Raw genomic sequence first — 22689 nt, forward strand, 5'->3', positions numbered from 1 at the left:
AAAGGCTGAGGGGCCCCCAACTGGATCAGGCCCTCTGAATAGGTGAGACAGTCGATTGGCTTGATCTGTTTGGGAGGCATCTAGGCAGTGGTACCAGGTCCTGGGCTCGTTGCATAAGTTAGCTGTTTGAAACCTGGGTCTTATGCAGGGACGCTTGGCTTAATCTGGGAGGAGGGGACTGGACCTGCCTGGACTGAGTCTATCAGGCTGATCCCAGTCCTCGGGGAGACCTTGATCTGGAGGAGGTGGGAATGGGAGGTGGGCTGGGGGTAAGGGGAGGGGGACAGGAAGGGAGAGAACAAGGGAATCTGTGGCTATTATGTAGAACTGAATAGTATTGTAAAATAAATAATAATAATAAAAAAATTTGTCTAAACCTAAGATATCAATGAAAAACAAACAAAAGCATCTCAAGCAAAGCATTTCACAAACCTGAAATCCACAAATGACAGAACTAATGTGCCAATGGTCAAGGTGTTCTGAAACTACCAGTGGTAAGAAATATGAAAACATTTACTATTCCTCATGTTTTCCACTAAAAGACAATACCTGACCATATCAGCACCAAACAGCACGACAATGGGCAATGGAAAACTGTGGGGCTGGAGAGACGGCTCCGTGATAAGAGCATTTGTTGATCATGCAAGTGACCCAAGCTCCAGTTCCCAGCACCTACCCGGCAGCTTACAACCACCTGTAATTTCAGTTCCAGGGGATCTGGCACCCTCTTCTGACCTCCCTAGACACCAGGCATGCACATGGTGCACGTGGAAACAAGCAGGCAAAGTATTCATATATAGAGAACAAAATAAATAAACATAAATTTTTTGTGTGTGTAGATATTAGGCTAGTTCAAGTGTTTAGCATTTCTATCTTCTTGCAGGAACACCAGTGCTATGGGACGGTCTTTCTGTATGCTGTGAATATGCGCTGCTACCACTGGTTAACAAAGAAGCTGCTTTGGCCTATGGCAAGACAGGTTATAGCCAATCGGAAAATTCAAGTAAAGACACAGGGAGAAGAACGGTGGAGCCAGGGAGACACCAGTAGACTGGTAATGCCACGGCCATGTGGCAATACACAGATTGACAGAAATGGGCTAATTTAAGATGAAAGAGAGAGCGAGCTAGCAAGAAGCCATAGACCAAACAGTATGTAATTAATATTAAACCTCTGACTGGTTATTTGGGTACTGGCAGGCAGGAAAGATTTATCTGGCTACACACCTGTAATATTTTCATTTGCTATTAGATCTGTACATGTGAAATGTACACACTTCAAAGTTTATTTTTTAATCATGTGTGTGTGTGAAAGTGCCTGTGCCACGGCACGTGTGGACCTCTGTGCACACACGGAGGGTGAGGCACAACCGAGAGTCGGTTCCCTCCTGCCTCCTTGTGGGACCCAGGGGTCTAACTCAGGCCATCAAGCCTGCACACAAACACTTCTCGCGGAACTATCTTCCAGGCCCTTATTTTATTTTTGTTTTTGTGTGACAGGCTCTCACCACCTAGCCCTGGCTGCCCTAGAACTCACCACCTAGCCCTGGCTGTCCTTTGCCTCATGAGTGCCGGGATCTAAGGCGTGTGCCACCATGGCTGGCCCCCTTATTTTATTTTTTAACTAGGAAAAGATGACAGAAGTTAAGTTTGAGTTCTCTAGTAAATGACTAGGGACAGTTTAATCAGATGGGGCCATCAGTGACCGGACAAAGCAGGAAACAGAGGTGCTCCCCATGGTCACATTCCACTCTCAGAATGTTTTTGTTAGTCTGGGGATCCTGTCTGGAGCTCCTTTTGTGTCCTTGTGGACGCAGCAGCTTGTGAGTAGCGACAACAGGGATGCTCAGTCCTCTCTGCACAGAGGCTGCTGCTTTCACTAAGAACTGAGGTTGCTGCACTCTGCAGGGAGGGGTGGTTCTGACCACAGCCACCCTTGCATTTGGTGCACCACACCAAGGAATTCCACTCCCAGCGGTAAGGAAAACGCATCACACTCATGCAGTGTCCCAGCGTCTGGGACAGTCATGGTGAGGTTGCACTATTACTCCAGAAAGCCAACTCCAAGGGTGGTGTGTGAGGTGTCCATGACTCACACTGGTCCTCCTCAGGGTTAAGTCCTGACCAACTATCGCTTCTTAGATGGGAACTAGACTTCACAGGCAGGCACAACGGTACTACTCAGAGAAAGCTCCAGGTCTGTGCCAGGCCCCACAGGTGGCACTGCCCTGGTATTCTTGCTAGTTTCACCCCATCTCCTCTGCCTCAGACAACCCGGCTGCAGCCACACCAGTCCCTTTATCTCCAGAGTGCCCAGACACAGACATTCTGGCCACCCCTCATCTCCTTCATGTCTTGACTCAAACGTCACATTCTCAATGAGCCTTACCTCATCCTCTCCTCTCCCCCAAGCCCCACATTCCCAACCTCCTTGGCATCTATGAGCATGTGTGGCTCTAACACCCATGCTGACTGTTGTCTTCTCTTGCTGAGATGTGAGTGGCACAAGGCCATAGACCTCATTTTGGGGCCTCACTGAAGCTTGCATTACTGTCCCAAGGACTACATGAGAGAACAAAGTGGCCCCAGAAGGTGGAAAATCAGGTATGCACCGGAACAAGCCACATGTGGTAATTATACATGGCCCAGTGCCCTGACGTGTGGCCCTTCAGGAAGACAGAGAACGCATGTATCACCTGTACGGTAGGGTGAACAGAAGGCGGGCAGCAGATGTCTCCAATCTGAGTGGAGTGGGGGGTGAGAGCTGGGGAATCTGGAAACAGTAACTGGGAAGAAAGGAAAGGCAGGTCTAGAAACTTCCACCAGGAAGCTGGGGGCAGGGGCAGCTGTGCGGTTTTCTCAGATGATTCGATCACAGAAGTCAGGAAAGGCCAGGGTTCCTCTGCCACTTGCCGCGACACAGTGGAGGGCGCAGAAGCTACTAACTGGAGGGAAAACTCTAGCTCAAGGGCTCTGAAAGCGCAGTGTGTTTCTTTAAAGGTTGCCATGCACTCACACCCTTTCAGTGGCTTACTCTGTCTGGTTACGATCCCTCCCACCCTTCCTGGTCTCTCACGGCACGCCGTGCACCTGGTTTTGGTGTGCTCTGTCACACCGTGGTCCCTTTTGCTCATCATCAAGCCTAAGGTGAAGAGTCCAGTGGCAGGTGAGATCCAGCCACCCGAACACACTCTTCCCCCCGTCTATACTTTATAGGATTTCTCACAAGGAGACGAAGGCACAGGGAGGTTTGTCCATCTCCCCACGTTCACACAGGGAATGTGGTGGCCGGGTTTGCGGGAGCCCCAGGCCAGGCACGTGTTTTCTCAGCCCTAAAGGTGTGGTGAGTGGCTGTTCTCAGAACCACCAGGGCCTGTGTCTGCTGTGCCTGGCCGTGTGGCCAGTTACTCTTTGTCCTCTGATTTGGTGATAGAGAGCTAAGCCCACATTCTTTATCTAATCTAAAACAGTTCTGTAACAAATGTGAACTGTAACCCGGAAGAATATGTGCCCAGGGAGAACACCTTGTTATGAATCCAATCAGTATACCACCTCAACAAGATTCATGATAAAAATAAACACCCAGCTCAGCAGTGAGCTCTGAGTATGCGCCAGAATCTCCTGGAGCGCTTGCTGGGCACAGGGCTTGGGTGTCCTCCCTAGTTTCTTATTCAGCAGATTTCAGGGGTGTGGGCTGGGTAGAGCCTGGGACTCTGCAGCTCAAATTCCCAGGGGTGGCTGACCTTGGTGGCTCCAGAAAGAACTCTGAGAGATGCTGATTTAAGAACTCCACAGTGAGGTTGCTATCAGTGTGGAGATTAGACTGAAACTGGTAACCACGAGAAGATCTGCCATCTAGAAACAGTTTTCCTCCTTGGTAAGAATCTGCCACTCAGGTGTGCATTAGAAAAACCACAAGTTTGCTAAGAGAGAGGGAGCTCACGGTGTGGGGGCAATGTGGATTACGTATTCCATATTTCCCTAAAAGGAGGGGTGGGGAAATTTTATACACGTAAGCTTTTGTGTTTTACAACCCTTATCTCATTTCCCTCACAGAAACTTAAAAAAAATCTGCTGTATTGAGTTGTCTTGAGTGTATTTTTAATTTTATTTTTACTTGGTGTGCGTGCATGTGTATGTGTGTGTGTGTGTCGATGGGTGAGTGTATGAGCATGTCTGTGCCCGAGGAGGCCAGAAGAGGGTGTCAGACCCCGCGGAAGGGGGTTACAGCCAACTGTCGGTGGCCTGCTGTGGGTGCTGGGAACTGGACCTCAGGGAAGAGCAGTAAGCACTCTCGACTGCTCAGCCATTTCTCTGGCCCCTACCCTGGGCTCACTTACTATTTTTTAGGATTTGTTTACTTTTATGTGTTGTGGGTCTTTTGTCTGCATGTATGTCTGTGCACCTTCATGCATGCCTGGTGCCCAAGAAAGCCAGAAGTGGGTGTCCAATCCCCTTGGTCCCTTGGGACTGGAGTTACAGATGTTTGTAAGTCACCATGTGAACACCTGGCGGGAGGGAGGCAGGAGGGAGGCGGGCGCACCTGTCAGGATGGTCAGCCGCTTGCACTGCTCGTCCACGCCGCCCTGCCGCTTCCCCGTCTGGGTGAAAGGCATCTCAAACATGAAGCGCCGGATATTGTGGCACCTCTCAAACTCCGTTTTCCTCTCTTGTAACTCCTTCTCATCGAAGAACGGGGTCACGTGGGTCACCTGGATGTAAGCAAACTTGGAATCCAGGTCCTTCGGGTTAACCTTTAAACCAATAAGCAACACTGAAGTCAGGCACTCTCCGTGGGGGCTCTTCCCAGTCGGAGACAAATTTTCTAAACTTTCAATTAGAAAACATTGAGAGAAAGTTTAGGAAGGTTGGAAAAAAATAGTAAAAGAACACCTACATACCTACCGCCTAGATCATCGCCGCCACCATCTTGCTGTATTTGTTTCAAGAAGATATGCATACACATATACGTAAATGTGTGGAGACAGTTTTAAAATTGTTTTTCAGGTTACCATACACGACAGTCGTGGGTTTCCACAACATCTTCACTCATGTGTCAATATACCTTTCCATCAGACTTTTATAAACACACACACACACACATACATGTATACACACATCACCACATGCACATTTCTAAGTAAACAGTACACATCATGACACACCACCTAGATTTCCCTGAAAATGAGAACATTTTCCTCTATAAACACAATGCACTGTGATACTTAATAACAATTCTCTTCAAGACATCTAATTCCCTCAGAAGTATCCAGACTGACAGTCTAACAACCACCACTCTCCACATTTAAGTGTCTGTCTGTCTGTCCCTCACTCCCTCTCCTCCCGTCCAGCCCTCCTCTCTGTCCGGAAGAGTCTCATGTAGCCCAGTGTGGCTTTCAACCCATGATCCTCCCGTGTCTGCTTCATAAGTGATGGGTTTATCGAGGAAGTACCCCACTACCAAGCTTGTCTCTTTGCTCTTGATTAATCTAGAATTTCCCATTATGACTTTTCCATGACACTGAGTTCTTTGAGGAAACTTGCTCGGGTCCACCCCCTTCCTGCCTTAGTCTGGATTTCCCCATCTTAATTTTTCTTTGTTTTAAAACTACTTTTGTGTACTTAGCTAGAAAAGAAGTTTATTTTGAGAATAAGGATCAAATGTCAGGCCCTAAAATATTAGTAATTGGTCATCAGATCAAATGAGATGCCAACAGATGGATTCATTTAGTACAAGGCCAGATTAACCTAATTTACAATTAAGCCCTAGGTTTCCTTTCTGCTTAACCCAGCACATGAATGCTTTTGCAACCAAACTGTGAACTGGTGGTCCTCTGGTGTCTGACACGTGATGGAAAATGAAACAGGCATGTTCCACAGGGAGACAAAAGCTGATTTACATTGGCGAGGCAAATCAATTTTGCACATTCTAATTGTATTTAATGTGGAGCCATAAAATGACCACAGAAGAAATGGCTTGCAGAGTGCTTGGGGCAAGCAAAGATGGGTTCACGGTTCTGCAGAGGCGCTTAAAAAAGGTAGAAAAGGTTAGAGCCTAGTGTAGAAGGTAAAAAACAAAACAAAACAAACAACAAACAAGAAACCCCAAATCCACAGAACTTTCCTGGATTTGGAACAAGCCATGTGGACAATCATAACTGTACTTCTTAGGCATTTGTTTGTGTGTGTGTGTGTGTGTGTGTGTGTGTGTGTGTGTGTGTGTGTGTGTGTGTCTGCAGGGGCACATGTGCCATGGTGCATACATGTAGGGGTCAGGAATCAACTCCCTGGATTTGGGTCTCTCCAGCCACCTTGCAGAATCTGGGAATTGAACTCTCGGGCCTGTGGGGAGGCTCCTCTACCCACTGGGCCTCTCTCTGGCCTGACAATCATATAATTGCATTTGAATCAGTTAAAGCCCACTTTCTTTAGTGAAGCCAATTCAAAGGCAGTAAGGAAGGCGCTGCCTGCCTGGTTCTGGGGGTACCTCCCTAGCCTCCATGTGTGGACAGGCAGCAGGAACAGGACACTGATCCAGGAGGATGGTTCTCTAACTCAGTGGCTCCATGGGGCCACACTGTAAATGGGGAAGGAGAAGAACTAGAAGCCCGGAGGAGAGGCTGAATGTGGAAGCTGCTTCTGCATATACAGGGCTGTTCTCAGAAGAAGCCCATCTGGGCAAGCAGCTTGATCTGTTCGGAAGGTGGGTACTCATGTCTTCCTGCGGCTGCCAGTAAAACACACTGCTTCCTTTCCCTTAGGTAAACTTGCTTAAAATGACACCAGGTATTAAACCACAGGGGCTCAGGAGGAGACAGGAGCAGGTGAGAGGTTTCAGTGAGTGTCTAAAGACTGGCTGGTGGAGGTGTGTCCCTGGTCTGGGTGGTGTGCTAACCCAGGACTCCACAGGTGAGGTAACAGAAATCAGCACATCCCAGAGAAGCCCACAGAGCATCAACTTGGGACCCTAGTTTTGAGAGAGGAGCAGAGCAAGTGGTCCCAAGTGCTGTGGCTGCCAACCGAGTTCTCTTCTCTGGTCCTTTCGCTAACAGAGGATCAACCTCCAGAGAAACTGGCTGGAAATGTCCCATAGTCTACTAGACATTCAGCCCAAGCAGGGTCAGCCTACAGAGGCGTGAGGAGGCCGGGAGGCGGCGGACACAGGAGGGAATGTCCTGTCCTCTGCCTGGGCCAGCGTCCAGCTGAAGCCAGCTGGTCCCTGCTGCTTTCTCTGTCCTTTGACAGCTTCTTGGTCATCTGAGCATGAGAATGGAGGGCATGAGGGCTCTCAGGGAGCAGACGTTAGACTCCGGGCACTCCAGCAGAGGACTCAGGAATAAAAAGGTTACAGACTTCTTCAAACCGGTGTCCTGAGAAAGATGCAGGGCTTTTCACTGCTGGGAGACGAAGCACACACTGTTTTTTGTTTCTCTGTTTGTGTTTGTTTTATCGAGACAGGGTTTCTCTGTGTGTAACCCTGGCTGTCCTGGACCTCACTATGCAGACCAGGCTGGCCTCGAACTCACAGAGATCTGCCTGCCTCTGCCTCCCGAGTGCTGGGATTGTTTTTGTTTCTTTAAAGATAGGGAGGGTCTGGTTATGTACATCGGCTGGCCTTGAACCCATCCTATCTAAGCCTCCCCACTGCTGAGAGCCCAGGCAGCTACCACATCTGTCACATCTGGCAGCAGAGCCCCCTACTCCACCCTTTAGTTAAAACCAGAGCATCTCTAAAATGTGAAGAACAAGTGATACCTTTGGGAAGTGGAGGAACACCCAGCTTCCCGAACACCTTCTGAACGGGTGGGATACACAAACACTCAGGACAGCTGTGTAGGCTTGGGAAGGGTCCTAATGAGACTCAAGAGGACAGCCACTCTAAAGAAAGCAGGTCTCACTCCTCAGTGATGTCTGAGCCTCACCCACCAGGGTGCAGTGAGGGACAGAACCCTGGAGTCACCTGGGGCAGAATCCAGCTGGGCCCTTCGTAAGTCAATTATGCGGTAAAAGAGGACACTTTTGTTTCTGGGTTTGTTTTTTGGAGACAAGGTCTCACTACTTAGCCTAGGCTGGTGTGTAAACTGCGGTCCTCCTGCCTCAGGCTCCAGAGTTCTGGGAATACAGCCACGCGCCCCCATCCCAGCTAACTGAAGATGCTTCACCAACGCAACGAAGAGTTCCGCAACGTTCAGCACGTCATGGGAAGCACAGAAGGCAGTTACAAGGGGAAGAAAACGCGCCTGCCACTCAAGGGCAACACTCCTCACCCCCCCTCGCTTTTCACATTTGTGAGTACACACGCCATACAGCCAATCACACACAACTTAAAATCGCTAGGACACTTATCAGGCAGTAGTCATACCTTGCCAGAATCCTGTATCATTTTGACATTTTCAGAACCAAATTTATCTGAGTAAAGCTTAAGGAGTCTCTGAGAAATTTCCGACAGAGGCGTGAGTTTTGGTTCTTTGTAGATATACTCCTTCCCGTCTTCATCTTCAAAGAAACCCTATGAGCAACAGCACAATTAGAGGTGCCCTGCGTGTGCCCAAGGCTGACTGTAACTGTGAAACAGGAACAACCACCAAAAGCAATGGGAAAAAATGATTCCAAAATAAACCCCATTGAAACAGGCCATTCAAATAGGAAGGAGAGGGTTCTAATTGGAGTCAAGGCTCAAAGACAGAGGAAAACACAAAAGTGCAAATGTATGCAAGTCATTAAGTGTGTGAAATGGAAGAGCCGGGGTCCGAGACAACACTCTCTCTGTGGAATGTATGGGGGTCAAGCCTGTTTCACATTCCCAGGAGGTCGGACACATGGAGAAATGGCCAGCACGACGTAGCAGTCATACGTCAGGTCTGGAGTAGGCCAAGCAAGGACAAAGTTTGAGTGAATTCGGCTGTGCTTTACTGCTGAGAAAAACACTGAAGGTCAATGGCACAGCATTAGGAAATGCTTTCCATGGAAACCAGCTGATACTGGCGTAGCACCAATCACATGTGCCCATAGGTTTAAAACTGTATGGGAAGTGAAAAAGGTTGAACATTAAAATGTCCAGATTGGGGGTTAATATTGGAAATTAATGTTCAAAAAGTTTCTTATCTAAAGTAAGAGGAGATAAAATGGTATAAAAAACAATATAGGTGGGGGGAAAAACAGGCTCACATGAGACAAACAAATGAAAAATCCACATCACACTGGGAGCTTAGAGGCAGTCACTTTGCTAATGTTACTTGCTTTAGAAGCATTTACTGGAATTACCTCCACATCTGTTTCACTGTCTGTAAACTGGTATTGCTATAAAGTTATAAAAGACAATAACAGAATAAATTGAAGGTTATAAAGCGCTCAGAGAAAAATCACACACCCTAAATAAGTGGATAATCTACTCCATTTAATAATGTTAGAACCTGAAGGTTAAAACTTGTTTAAATAACCCCCCTCTGACAGGGTTGCCCAGGTATTACAATGATAACTATACTTGCTCAGATAGTATCTAAAAGACTGAGACACACAGGCACAAAGGAGGTCTTAATTTGGGTTTAAAACATGCAATATAGATGTGTAAGGGAATTGATGATTTCTGTAAATGGAATAAAATGTTAATTTTCTTTTTGGAGTTTGAAATGACTAGACAGTATACATACAAGACTTGAAACTTGAAAATCACATGGAAGAATGAGAGATGACACTAAGAATGCCTTACGGAGGAAGAACTTACCGCTGCCTTAAGAAAGTAATAAAGGAAAGTCAGGAAGAAAGAAAAAAAAAAAAGTAGAGAGTTTACTACAGAGGAAGGTAAGAACCATACTACATAAGACAAATTCATCACATCAGCATTTACAGAATGGGAAATCCCCAGGACATCACTTTAATAGAAGGAAGACACAAGGGCTCAGAACAGCCTACAGAGTGGCCTGGGGGCTCACCTGTCCGAAGAAGGCCACCCGGAAGTAGGTCCCCAGGAGCCTGCGGCCGGAGTGCATGACCTCCGTCACTTTGCTGTAGGCTCGGTGCAGCGTGTCATACAGATGGGCGAGTCTCTGGAAAGCAGAAGACAACACATTTCTTCCTATTTGCAAGTAGCAGAATAAAATTTAAAACAATAAATGTGATAATGTGTCTGCAAATACCTTAACTTTGAGTAGAAAAAAAAGTCACTGTATGTTTGTGTGTGTGAAGAGGCAGGAGGTGTGCATGTGCGTGTGTGCGTGCGTGTGTGTGTGTGTGTGTGTGTGTGTGTGTGCGTGTGCATGCATGCACAAGCCAGAGGACAAGCGTGGGTGGCGTTCTTCAGGCCTTGTCCACCTTTTGTTTTTAAAGACAGGGTCTCTCATTGGCTCAGAACTCATCAAGCAGGGTATGCTGGGTGGCCAGTGACCCTAGGCATTCACTTGTCTGTCTCTCCAGCCCTGGGATTCTAAGCATGTGTCACCACACCTGGCTTTTTTACATGTGCCCTGGGTATTGAATTCAGGTCCTAGGGCTTTTAAGGCAAACACTTTATGGACTGGTCTATATTGCTCCAGTCCCAAGAATATATTTGACTGTATAGCTCACAGTGATGATTTCTGGACTGCAGCCTTTTCTATCTAAAACGGGTGCTATGAGCACTCATTGTAGGTCTATTTCCAAACTGACATGAGATGGTGGAGAAAATCCTCTGGTGTCATGCAGGCTCTGCTCTTCATACTGCATTTGATTTGCTGGGGCAATGGCCAACTTCAGAACCCTGGAAGGTGGAAGGGCCACTGTTCCCCCATGCAGGAGAAGCAAGGAAGAGTTTTAAGGAAAGAGCCCCTGGAAATCATACAACGCTGTTTAGGGAAACTCTTCCAAAGTTCAGCGGTGGGATGGGACCCTTGCAGTTCAAACAGGGGGGTGTCTACATAGACAGGGCCTGGGATGGGTACATCTGATAATCTGTAGATGGTGACCTTGGATGTAATGTGGGGTCACTGGACCAAGGCCTGCTGGCTCTCTCTGCATGAGGGCTGGGGCACGTCAAACAGAAGAGACGGTGAGATACCTCGAAATCCCGCCGCTTTTCATAGATGGGGATGATAAGCTTATAGATGTCAGCGATCAGCTCGTAACGCTCGGCCTTCCAAAGTCCATCTGCACACTGCTCCAGCAGCTCCATCAGTACATCCTGGTCAAAGAGAAAGGGCGGGGCCGGGAGAGATTACGGAGACTCTGTCATCGCATCCCTCGGGGAATGTGCAGCCCGAAGATTGCTTGCAGTGGAATTTATCAGACACAATTCTTGAGCACTAAGTCCATGACTGTGACAACTCCCTGCCAAGTTCCTTAAGGGGTTGTTTCCCCCAAATCATGTTTACATGCAAAAACTAAAAAGGTACCATAGCCGGGCTGAGAGATGGCCCAGCAGTTAAGAGCACTGACTGCGCTTGTAAAGGACCCAGGTTTGGTTCTCGGCACTCACAACTGTGTAACTCCAGCTCCAGGGATTCTGATACCTTCTTGTGGGCACTGCATACGTGTGATACACATATATACACATAGACAAAACACTCAGATACATACGATAATTTTTTTTAAAAGTATAGAAATTGACAATGGTAGACTCTCACAAGCTCTGAGCTCTTGTTTATTAGCTCTCCTTTTAGAAGCAGAATTTAGAAATTTCTTTCCTTTCTGATGAACAAATACTGACAATGTGGAGACATGGAGCATGTTTTCAACTCCAACTAAACATCTTGAAGTTCTCCAGGGATGGTGTGTGGTGGGACCCTTTCCTCCTCCTCTTGGCAATTTCTTCCTATAGAAGTTTGCACAGTCATCTGCTTTGGGCAGAGCTCTTGGACTTGGAAAGAAACACTGTCTATGGCTTATTTATACTAATCATCACAAGCGATTTTTAGCCATAGACACTGGTTCATCATGGTGCCAGGATGGGTCAAGTTTAAGGCTTTATCGCAGCTTGGAATGCTGGGATGGGAAAGGCAGGCAGAAGAGAGGCAGCATGGAGGTGATGGGGGCTAGCATTCATCTCACGGCTGTGGAAAGGACCGGAGAGTCCAGCCAATGATCTGAATTACCGATTGCTTTGTAGGTTTGGATTTAATAAGGTGAACATATTTGTCTCATCTCTAACCCTGGAACTGGAAGGCAGCCTCCGTCTTATTTTTTTATACTGTTATTGTTTGGAGACAGCTCATGTATCCTGGGCTGGGCTCACCTGGTTTATATGGTGTGGAAGATTGAACACAGGGTTGTACACAGCCAGGCAAGCACTCTACCAACGGAGCCACGGGCCCACGTGCTCCCCACGAAACCTCGGTTTTTATTAGTTCTTCTAGAATTTCATGTTTTCCATTTTTAGGCTAATGTTCATCACAGGTCCAATGCCCACGGTTTATAGAGCCAAAGAAAATATCATTTTAAACCAATCAGCCTGTCAGACGATACTGTCTAATCAAGCCTATTTAACTCACGTTATATTGATGACACATACATCATAGATTTGTCATTTGTATGACTGAACTCTGCACCAGTGCTTATAAAAAGGTATGAGTCGTCCCAGGCTTTATCGTAGCTCCCATTAAAGCCAGATGTGCACAGTAAGCACCATAACAGCTGCAAAGAACCCGGATGTCTAGCTTGCTTTCATTTCTAGTCTTTTCTAGTGGACAGTCCAGCACACCAAACACGCTATTTCTTCAGGTTCCCCTGCTTATTAAGAAGCCAAAAGAGAAAGCATAAAAATACAGCTTGTATAATTTCATAGTCACACAGGCATGCGCTCACGTCGTTGTAAAATAAACACAATGAGTCTCAGTTCTCACCCTCATTGGTATTTGGGCAGGTCTGTAAGAACTGATCACCACCCCGTCCCATGCTGTGCAACCTGGAAACTGTGCTAATTCAGTTAAATCAGCTTCTCACATTTGATCATTACTGTCTACTTGGAATTAATTTTGCTTAAAAAAAAAAAACCAAACTTATTTCTACCAGAGTACATGCTATTCCACGGTACCTGACACCCACAGTCAGTGAGCAAGTGGTTCTGAGAAGCAGGTTTGTATTTTTCTCAGTGAGTTAGCAAAACTGGGACAGTCCTTGGTGTGGAGAGGTGTCGATGAGCTCCGTCAAAGCCTTGTGTTTCTCAAAAGCCTCAAATCCCAAACAAAGGGCCAACTGAGGTGCCCACTAACATATCAAAGTGGACACTGGCCCCCAGGTTCTCCCTGCACCCCTCAGCCTCTACGTTTTATGGCCCTCTTTGCTGTACCCCGCCTTCTACCCCAAACTTCTCCAGCCCAAGGGTTGCACTGCCCTTCCCCCAGCTGCCCCTACGTAGTCCAGCCATTTTGGCTATGCCAGTCTCTTGGCCCAGCTGGCCCTCTTGGTCAGAAGCTCCGCCCTCCCTCCTCACATGGCTCAAGGTGGTGTCTACTCTGGACTCTTCTAGATGTCCCTGCCTCTGACTATGCTCTCCCTTTTATCAACAATAAACTTCCTCCTCCACCATACCTGGGAGCGGTCATGTTCTTTCCTTTTTCTTTCTTTTTTTACGCACTCACCACCAGTGTATTTCCCAAGCACTTGTATCCTGGTGCTACCAAGGAACCACAGAGGTGGCCGAAGGAGTTCAAGGAAGCCGGGTTTCTCAAGATGGCAACGTTGTAGTCAAGTATTTTGATGATGTCAACAACATGAAACTTTATTTTCAAACTATTCTATAGCACAATCATTTGGTCCCTTGTATTCTAACTTCCAGGTTTATCACAAATGTAGATTTTTTTTATGTGGAAAAGTACAGTTGGTTTAACTAGTTGCCTCGGTCACACCATGAACAGATATCTATCTAATAATGGTACCCTATTTACTGTGGATCAGTTAAACAAACAGTAGATAACTTTAATTCTACCCCTTAGCAATTATAGCATAATAAAAATCTGAAGTAAATTATTTGTTTGTTTATGTCAGGTCCAAAGGAAACTTCAATTACCCAAAGTCCAAAAGGCAGTCCATAGATCCAGAAATGGGTTCAACCCGGACTGAGGATGATTGGCAGTCAGATAAAAGCCAGCATTGCTCAGGAACTGGTGAAGCCAACCCACCTCTACCAAAAGGAGTCACTTCCCTTACCCCTGGCAGCAGACACAGATGGCAGCCTGCAGGTGCACATCACAAGTAGCTGGTACACATTTCGGAGTCCACACCAGCATCCTAGCCCGTCTGCCCTCCCCAGGCTTTCCTCCTTCCAGATACCCACTTCCTCTCTGGATAACGGCAGGCCAGGTCTTCCCTCTGCCCACGGCTACTCTCACTCCACTCCCTCTAAAGTAAATCTCCGCTGTGCTCACTCCCACTCACTCCCACTCCTCAGCCCTGGCCATGTCCAGCCTACTTCTTTCTCTCTGCTCTGGACTTCTCCAGATGCCTCTGGCTGCTCTCTAAAGCCCTGGCACACTGTGCAGTGGTCATGCTGGCAGTCCCTTTACTTCACCGTCTGGAACACAGCTTTGAGACAGGAACTCAGAGTCCCAGTGCTGTGCAATTTATGCTGTGGAACATTTGGTTAATGATGCAAAGATGTGCTGCTTTTGTTTATGTTGCATTTGTTTAACTCTGTGAAGCTGTGTTACTGTGCCTGTCTAAAACACCTGATGGTCTAATAAAGAGCTGAATGGCCAATAGCTAGGCAGGAGAAAGGACAGGCGGGGCTGGCAGGCAGAGAGACTAGGAGGAGAAATCTAGGGAAGAGGAAAGAGCAAGAAAAGGAGGAGAGGAGGGCACCAGGGGCCAGCCACTCAGCCGCCCAGCCAGCCATGGAGTAAGAAGGAAAGAAAGATATACAGAATAAAGAGAGGTAAAAGCCCAGAGGCAAAATGTAGTTAAAGATAGATGAGATAATTTAAGTTAGAAAAGCTGGCTAGAAACAAGCCAAGGTAAGCCAGGCATTCATAAGTAAGAATAAGTCTCCTTGTACTTATTTGGGAGCTGGGTGGGGGGCCCCAAAAGAGCAAAAAAAAACAAAACAAAACAAAACCCAACTGCACCCCAGTTTGTCTCGAATTCAGTACCTTCCTGTGTCTCCTCCCAAGTGCTGGGACTGCAGATACACTCCGCGATATTAAGAATCTAGAGTGATTTTAATGTGATACAAAAAAGTTGAAAATTTTCTCAAGGAGTTAAAAGAGTTGGAACTAGTTTTAAAAGTTTCCATTCAGCCATTTTCATCCCCAGACATTTTAGTCAAACACCTACTGTGTACAAGAAGCATGCTTGACACCACGGTTGTAAAACCAAATCTACTCAAGCCAGGTCTTTGTAATTTGTAAAAACTGCTCAGCTGTGCTATTCCGAAGGCTTGGTCCCCAGGTGGGGGGAATTTCAGGAGTTGGGGCACAGAAGGAGGAAGTGGGTCGCTAGGTAGAAGCTGTATTGGTAAACGGTCACGAGCTGTTTGTACTAGTTAAAGCAGACCCTGTGAGCGAGGTGGGCTCACCTGTCTCAGGTGCAAGCATGTCTATTTCTAGTGTCCTCCAAAACTGTCCTAGGGCAGGCTGGTCCCCTGCAACAAGGAGACATGAGAACAGCAAACAGCTAAGGGTGTTGAAAATCTTACACCCATGAAGACAGCTGGAAGCTAAACCATTTCCGACAGAGTGGCCCAAGAATGCTGGTGGGAAAGAAGCCTGAGCCTCTGTGCAGGGGACGCCCAGCCCGGCCTGGAAGGCTCTCAGCGGGGATCTCAGTGGGGCATCCTTGGCCGGTTCTGCTGGATGCTGCAGTTACTAACTACTCGTGCTGGTCTCGCCTCGCTGTTCCAGTTGTTGGATGCTGTAAGTGCCGGAGTTGATAACGTGCTGTTATCTATAGGCTCTTCGGCTCTATCTGCCACCTACGACTCACCATTTGTCCTTACTTCTGTTTGCCACAAAAACGCACTCATCAAAACCCCAAGCATGGATGCCACAGGCCACTCTCTGTAAGAAACATTGCAGGTGTTTCTTTAAGGCCTTTCATCACCAGCTGCCATAGTGAACGTTCTGCACCACCACACCCTTCTGTCATGATTCTTCGGCTTCACTTTGACCCCAAAACAATGGAGCCACTAGACCAGGCCGAAGCCTCTGAAACGATTAATAAATCTTCCCCCCTTTTGAATGGTTTCCTCTTGGGTACTGGTCATAGGGACAATAAAAGTAACACAGGTGGCTTGTGAGGCTCTGTGGCACAAATGAAATCTGCTTTGGAGAGGGGCCCGTGGGGGAATACACAGCGTTCTCGGAGCAACCGGGACTAATGCACTAGATACACAGAACAGCATTTCCTGCTCTGTGTAGGAGAGGGGCCGGTAAAGAGTTTATGCAAAATGGTAGCAAGCAAGCACTTCAATAAAGAGCTCACAGGGAGTCAGGAATTTAGAGAGGAGTGATATCCATTCAAAATGAGAGGAAGGGAAGATATGGTAGACACACCCAGGAGTCATTTGGGAAGGAAAAACTGAGAAAGTGCCTCCACCAGACTGGCCTGTAGGCAAGCTTGTGGGAAGGCCAGACACACTGTAAGCGCGACCCCAGGGCAGGCGGTCCTGAAGTACATTAGGAAGCAGGCCAAGCAAGCCAGGCCAGCAGCCCTCCCGCAGGCCTCCCCCCCAGCCCCTGCTCTGACTTCCTCAGTGGAGGGCCATTACCTGGAAGCATAAGATCAAACAAACCCCTTTCTCCCCAGGCTGCCTTTGGTCACAGTGTTTTATCACAGTAATAAAAACCTAAAAGACACATGGTATTTGATGAGCTGGCACTTAGCCTGATGGGCCGGAGCATCTGCACCAGGGTGTCCAGATGGGAAGGGGAAGTGGGTTGGATTAAACACACACTTGCTGTGGCATACTCAAAGTTTTATGCATAAAAATGAAATTAGTGATTTAATGAAGATAATTTCTAAAAAATATATATCTTTTAAAAAGATTTATATGAGTCTGTTTGTCTGTGTGTGTCCCATGTACATGCAGGGCCTGAGGAGGCTAACAGAAGTTATCAGATCCCCTGGAACTGGAGTTAAAGGCAGTTTGAGCTACCATGTGGGTGCTGGGAACAGAACATGGGTCCTCCGGACAAGTAGCAAACACTTTTAACCACTGAGCCATCTCTCCAGGCCCAAGTGTAGATAAATGTATAAGCCATGAAAACAGACATATATTAACTATGACAACAGACACAAAAGAGCTATGTGAGGAAGGTCACGGTTGACTTTAAAATGCTGCTGCCTATCCACATAAGGTACATTTCAAGTAACCCGAGATTTTTGCCACTTCATAAATACATATTAAGGAGAGTGGTGCATATTCTTCTGTGTCAAGTGTTCCTAAGCAGAAAGTTAAGATTTAAATACAATTTTTCTCTGGCTTAGTCAACCTAGAAACAGGAAGAGGTTTAAAAATACAGCCTGAATTCAAGTAGTATATGTTGATACATGACATGTATGCATATATAGTAGGGTAGAGATAAGTTCATAGGGAAACATCTGTTATATTTGGCACACACACAAAAAGATGAGAGTTCAACCACGGAGATTCCCCAGAATGACTAGGAATGGCAAAGATTGACAAAACAAAAAGCGATTAGTGGATGATATGAAATACCGTTACCAAAACACATAGACCATCATCACAAATTAGGAAAGAACTCATCAGGCACTTTTATATTTTACTGAACATTGTTTTATCTCCTTTTCTTAGTGAGGAGGCATTCAAGATCTATAATTAATCAACCCAAATTCATTTCTTACTGTAAAGAAATGATAATATATGCTATGAAAGTATAATTAGTATAGGTTTTCTCAATAACAAATTAAAAGCAAACAAAACAAGCCTTGGAGCTGGAGAGACGGCTCAGTGCTGAAGAACTCTGGCTGCTCTTCCAGAGGGCCCGGGCTCTCTAGTTTCTGCCCCGGGGTATCCGATAGGCGTGCACGCGGGGCACAGACATACATGCAGGGGAGACGCCACATACATAACAAGAAATACATAAACCCTAACCTTTCCTCATGGCATCAAATGTGGATTACTGGACATCAGGGCGTCTGTGGTAAACTATTTAGACTAACGTGAATCTAGACAACTGTAGCTGCTTCATGAAGCGAGGAGCTTCAGAATAAAAATAAGAGGCAGTACTCACAGACAGTTAAGCTTAATAGCCTAAATGTGTCAATATAAAATTATAAAAGTCATAAAACTAAGACGTCCTAACTAAACACTGGAACGTGTATATGAAATTCTATATACTTTGAATCAGCAATCACTGTCCCTGGAAACCAGAAGGAAACCACGCAATGGGCAGACTGTGATAATCCTGAAAGGTGGTCATGCATAATGCCCAACGTGTTTCCCACCTTGGACAAACAAACACTAAGCTAGTTCTTATAATCATAGATATGCGCAGGAACTGGCTGGGGAGGGCCTACGTGGACTCTGTGCATCCATAAAGCACACATTTTATGATACCAGACTAGGCTTAAAAATCTCAGTGCATGAAATCCATAAGCTATTGAGGAAGTTTTAAAACATGAAATTAGCTAATTTCATTTTTAAGGATGTTGTACTAACATAATAGAGGATATCAAACACCTGTTTATGGAAATGTCACACGATCACCGGTGTGTACCCCCACACACCTGTGGTTGCATATGCATTACAATTAATTCCCATATGAGAAAGTGCTTGTGTGGGGCACTTAACTTTTTCCATATACATGTTGCTTGTTCTATCTTAGGATGAAATCAATTAAAATAAAGCCATACACTGCCTCTAGTTTGGGCATAAACAAATCTGTGAGCTGGCTTGGACAATGGCATACTATCATTGCATACCTCACATTTCCACTGTATCATCATTTCTCAAGATGCAGTCACTGGAATTCTAACATTGAACTGTTAGAATACTGATCCCAGGGCCTGGACAGATAGCTCAGAGGATACAAGCACTTGCTGATCTTCCAGAGAACCTACATTTGGTTCCCAGCACCCATTCCTGCCAGCACCCATGTAACTCCAGCTCTAGAAGACCCAACATTCTCTTCTGGTATACACAAACACATGAATAAATTTTTTTTTTTAAATCTGAAAAAAATACTGATTATTGTGTCCCACATATACTTAAGTGAATTTGGGAATGAAGGGTCAAGAGAGCATCATTTAGATTATAACAGGAATCCATGTAACTCCTAAGCACATGGAAGTCTGGGTGCTACTGTATTGGTTTAAGTCTTCAAGGCAAGCCCCCTTGGCTAGCACTGGACACATACAGTTAGTTTGTGGATGAATCAACAAGTCAGTACAGAAGTCTCCAGGACACATGAACTCAGACAACTTCCAATTATGATTCTCTGGGACTGTGAATTAGGTGTCCTCCTTCGATGGGAAGTAAACATCTGAAGCTATGGCAGGGACTCCATCTTGCCTCTCTATGTATCTCTATCATGCAGCTCACTGCCAAGGAAGCCTAGCACTCACTTCACATGAAGAATGTTCTGGTGTCAACCATGGACAGAACAACCACACAAGTCCCCCTTCTCAGGACCAATGCTGTTTGGGAGAATCACTGTACTAGTGAGGGAACACAAGTAACTCAGATGGTTCTAGAACACTCCCAGTTGAGGAAATGGAAGTCAGATGGGGTTACAAATGCCAAAGTTAGGACGAGATATAAATAAAATCACCAACTGCTCTGTTGACTTCTCTGTCTTCTGAGATGTCCTATGGATGTGAACATTTTGTCTGTTACTGGCAACTGTTTCAGAATAGAAAAGATTTTGTCTCAAGGAAGCCAGAGACTTGCTGGGTTGAGTTCATAAAATGTTCCCTGTACTCAATGGTGACCACACAGGTGGGATTTATTTGTTGTGGGATATTTGTACACAATGTGAAGGTATATTGCTGTGATTGGTGTAATTAAAAAGCTGAAAGGCCAATAGCTAGACAGGAGGTTTAGGCAGGACTTCCGGGCAGAGAAAGAAAGAGGAGGAGGAGTCTAGGAACACAGAGATTGTGGGAGACGCCAGGAGACATGGAGAGGAAACAGGATGTACAAGACGGAAGAGAGGTAATGCCATGTGACAGAACGTAGACTAACATAAATGGATTAAGTGATTTGAGCTAGTTAGGAACAAGCCTGAGATATAGGCCAAGGTTTCATAATTAGTAAGAAGTCTCCATGTTATTACTTGGGAGCTGGCTGGAGGGGCACAGAAAGACTCATTACATTTGGCGCCCAACGTGGGGCATGTACCCCAAACCCGCTGCTGGCAGCACACCAGAGTGCAGCTTGTTTACGAGGCCCTGCTATGAACAGCTGATGCCACAGTGCGGACACAGCAGCTTTCCAGAGCTGGGACAGTAAGGTGGACCTGAAGGGGTAGAGCCAGCCACCAACGCCATAAGCCAGGGCCACCTGGACGTTATTCTGTGCCTCTACCAGGGAAGGCAGAAATGGACCAAACACTCATCAGGTCTGAGGTCTGCTGCTAGGACTTTTGTGCCTTTTTAGTAGCTCCCTGTCAGGGTCATGTTAGAGCACTGAAGGTATTTAATCATTTCTACTGGTGAACATTAAAGGGCTTGTGATTTTTATTACTGGGTCAAATGCTTCTTTCTCATCAACTCTTGTAGTTCTTTCCTCTTGAGTACAGGTTTTCCATGTCTCTCTTTACCATGAGACAGCTAAGCAGCCAAGCTGAAGATCAACACAGCATTTCTCTGTCCCTGTCACTGAGAACTGGTTATTTCCTGTCAGTTTGAATCTTGACAGCAGGTCTTTATGGCCCTACAGTGTCTCATCCTAACCAGTACAGACTTTCATGCACTATGGACCTTGTTAACGATTTACCCACTTTATGCTTCAAGGACAGGGTGGCACATCCATATTCTGAAAACAGCTGATAAAGTAGTCTTTGTCACATGCTTAATTCTTACTCAGAGGTGGCGCCATTCATTGGTTTCCCTAAGGCATGTGTACATTTGACCTCAGACGCTAATTCATTAAGTTCTCATAACTACCTCAATCTGCAGTTTAATCAGAAGTGCGGATGTGAGCATCATGTTATCCCCACAGGGCAGCTTACTGGAAACAAGACTTTCAAATCCTTGATTGTTTTTGGCATTGTTGTGTTCCTTATCTAATTCCAAACAGAATACAGAGCTCCAAAGAATCACCTGGAACCAGCGCTGATGTAGGCTTAACAAAGAGAAAACACAGTCATGCCTGTTTCCTTTTTCTTTTGGCTTTTCCAGACAGGGTTTCTCTGTGTAGTTTTGGTGCCTGTCATGGATCTCGCTCTGTAGCCCAGGCTGGCCTTGAACTCACAGAGAACTGCCTGGCTCTGCCTCCCAAGTGCTGGGATTAAGGGCGTGTACCACCACCACCTGGCAATCATGCCTGTTTTCAAGGAAACTGGTCTCTTCAGGCATTTCATGGTGTGAAAATGGAGTAATCACTAAATACTACGGAGTAGACAGCTTATGTTCTCAAGAATAATTAGAAAATTTCACTTACCTTGGTTAAACCTATTTTAATGTTATTCTCTTTTAAAGATTTATTTTATTCATGTTTATGTATTTGTGTCTGAGTATATATGCACATGAGTGCAGGTATCCACCGAGACCAGAAGAGGGCATCAGATCCCTTGGAGTCAGAGTTACAGGTGGTTGTGAGCTGCCCGACGTGGGTGCTGGGAACTGAACTCAGGTCTTCATGATTGAGCAGACAGCACTCTTAATAGCCAAGTTGTCCCTCAAGCCCTATTTTAACATTTAAACTTCATGAAGTGCACTCAATATACTTGCTTTTTTTTTCATATTTAGCTTTTAATTTTGAGAGCCATTTGAAACTAGACAATTTATAATAGCAGTTCTTAATTTTTTTGTATTTAAGAGCCCCTTTATAAAAGGTAGTGTTTGATTTGTTGTTGTTTTTGAGACACAGTCTCTCTACATAGCTATGGCTGTCCTAGAACTTGATATGAAGACCAGGTTGGCCTTGAACACATAGATATTCTTCTGCCTTTGCTTCCCTAGTACTGGGATTAAAGGTGTGTGCAACTGTGCTTGGTATAAAAGAGATTTTATGTTTAATTGTGTGTGTGTGTGTGTGTGTGTGTGTGTGTGTGTGTGTGTGTGTGTGTGTGTGTGAAAATGCCTGGAGTCCAGAAGAGGGTGCTGAACTCCCTGGAACTGGAGTTACAGGTGGTTGAGAGTCATCTGATGAAACCTGGGTCCTCTGTGAGAGCAGTAGGCACTCGTAACTCCTGAGCCATCTCTCTAGTCCCTTCTACATCTTAAATTTTACTGAAGACCACAAAGAACTTTCGATTATTAAAACCTGGATCCTCCCACCTTCTATACTCAGTCTGTTTCATGAGTGAATTGATGCACGTGAGGAATCCAGCATTGTACCAGCACTCAGTAAGGGCCTCACGAGCTTCCATAGCGGGGTCTAGACTACACTTTGGAAATGGTCCACAGGTCTTGATGTTTGTTCATGGACCCTTCTTTCTGGCATAAAAACAATCAAGAACTGTAAACTGTGGGCCACCACACCATGGTCCCCCAAGTCAAGGTAAGACAATTTCAATGGAGGCAGAGGGTATGCACTCCTCTGTGTTGATTTTTTTCTCTCCAAATGAAGAATTGGATAATTCTATCTTTTTCCTTAGAA

The 22689-nt window shown here is 45.9% G+C and overlaps 1 protein-coding gene across 21 annotated transcripts in view; it reads right to left on the reverse strand.

The window, feature by feature from the left end:
• The window catches only part of Dock9 (dedicator of cytokinesis 9), a 279931-nt gene that overhangs the window by 20219 nt on the left and 237023 nt on the right, over positions 1-22689 (reverse strand). For all 21 annotated transcript variants that reach the window (XM_076545581.1, XM_076545587.1, XM_076545586.1 and 18 more), the window contains 4 exons: positions 11032-11154; positions 9932-10045; positions 8362-8508; positions 4543-4753 (listed from right to left, as the gene is read on the reverse strand). In XM_076545581.1, the coding sequence (XP_076401696.1) occupies positions 4543-4753; positions 8362-8508; positions 9932-10045; positions 11032-11154 (595 nt within the window). The remainder of the gene's footprint in view (positions 1-4542; positions 4754-8361; positions 8509-9931; positions 10046-11031; positions 11155-22689) is intronic.

This window comes from Peromyscus maniculatus, chromosome 9, assembly GCF_049852395.1.
Source record: "Peromyscus maniculatus bairdii isolate BWxNUB_F1_BW_parent chromosome 9, HU_Pman_BW_mat_3.1, whole genome shotgun sequence".
NCBI lineage: Eukaryota > Metazoa > Chordata > Mammalia > Rodentia > Cricetidae > Peromyscus > Peromyscus maniculatus.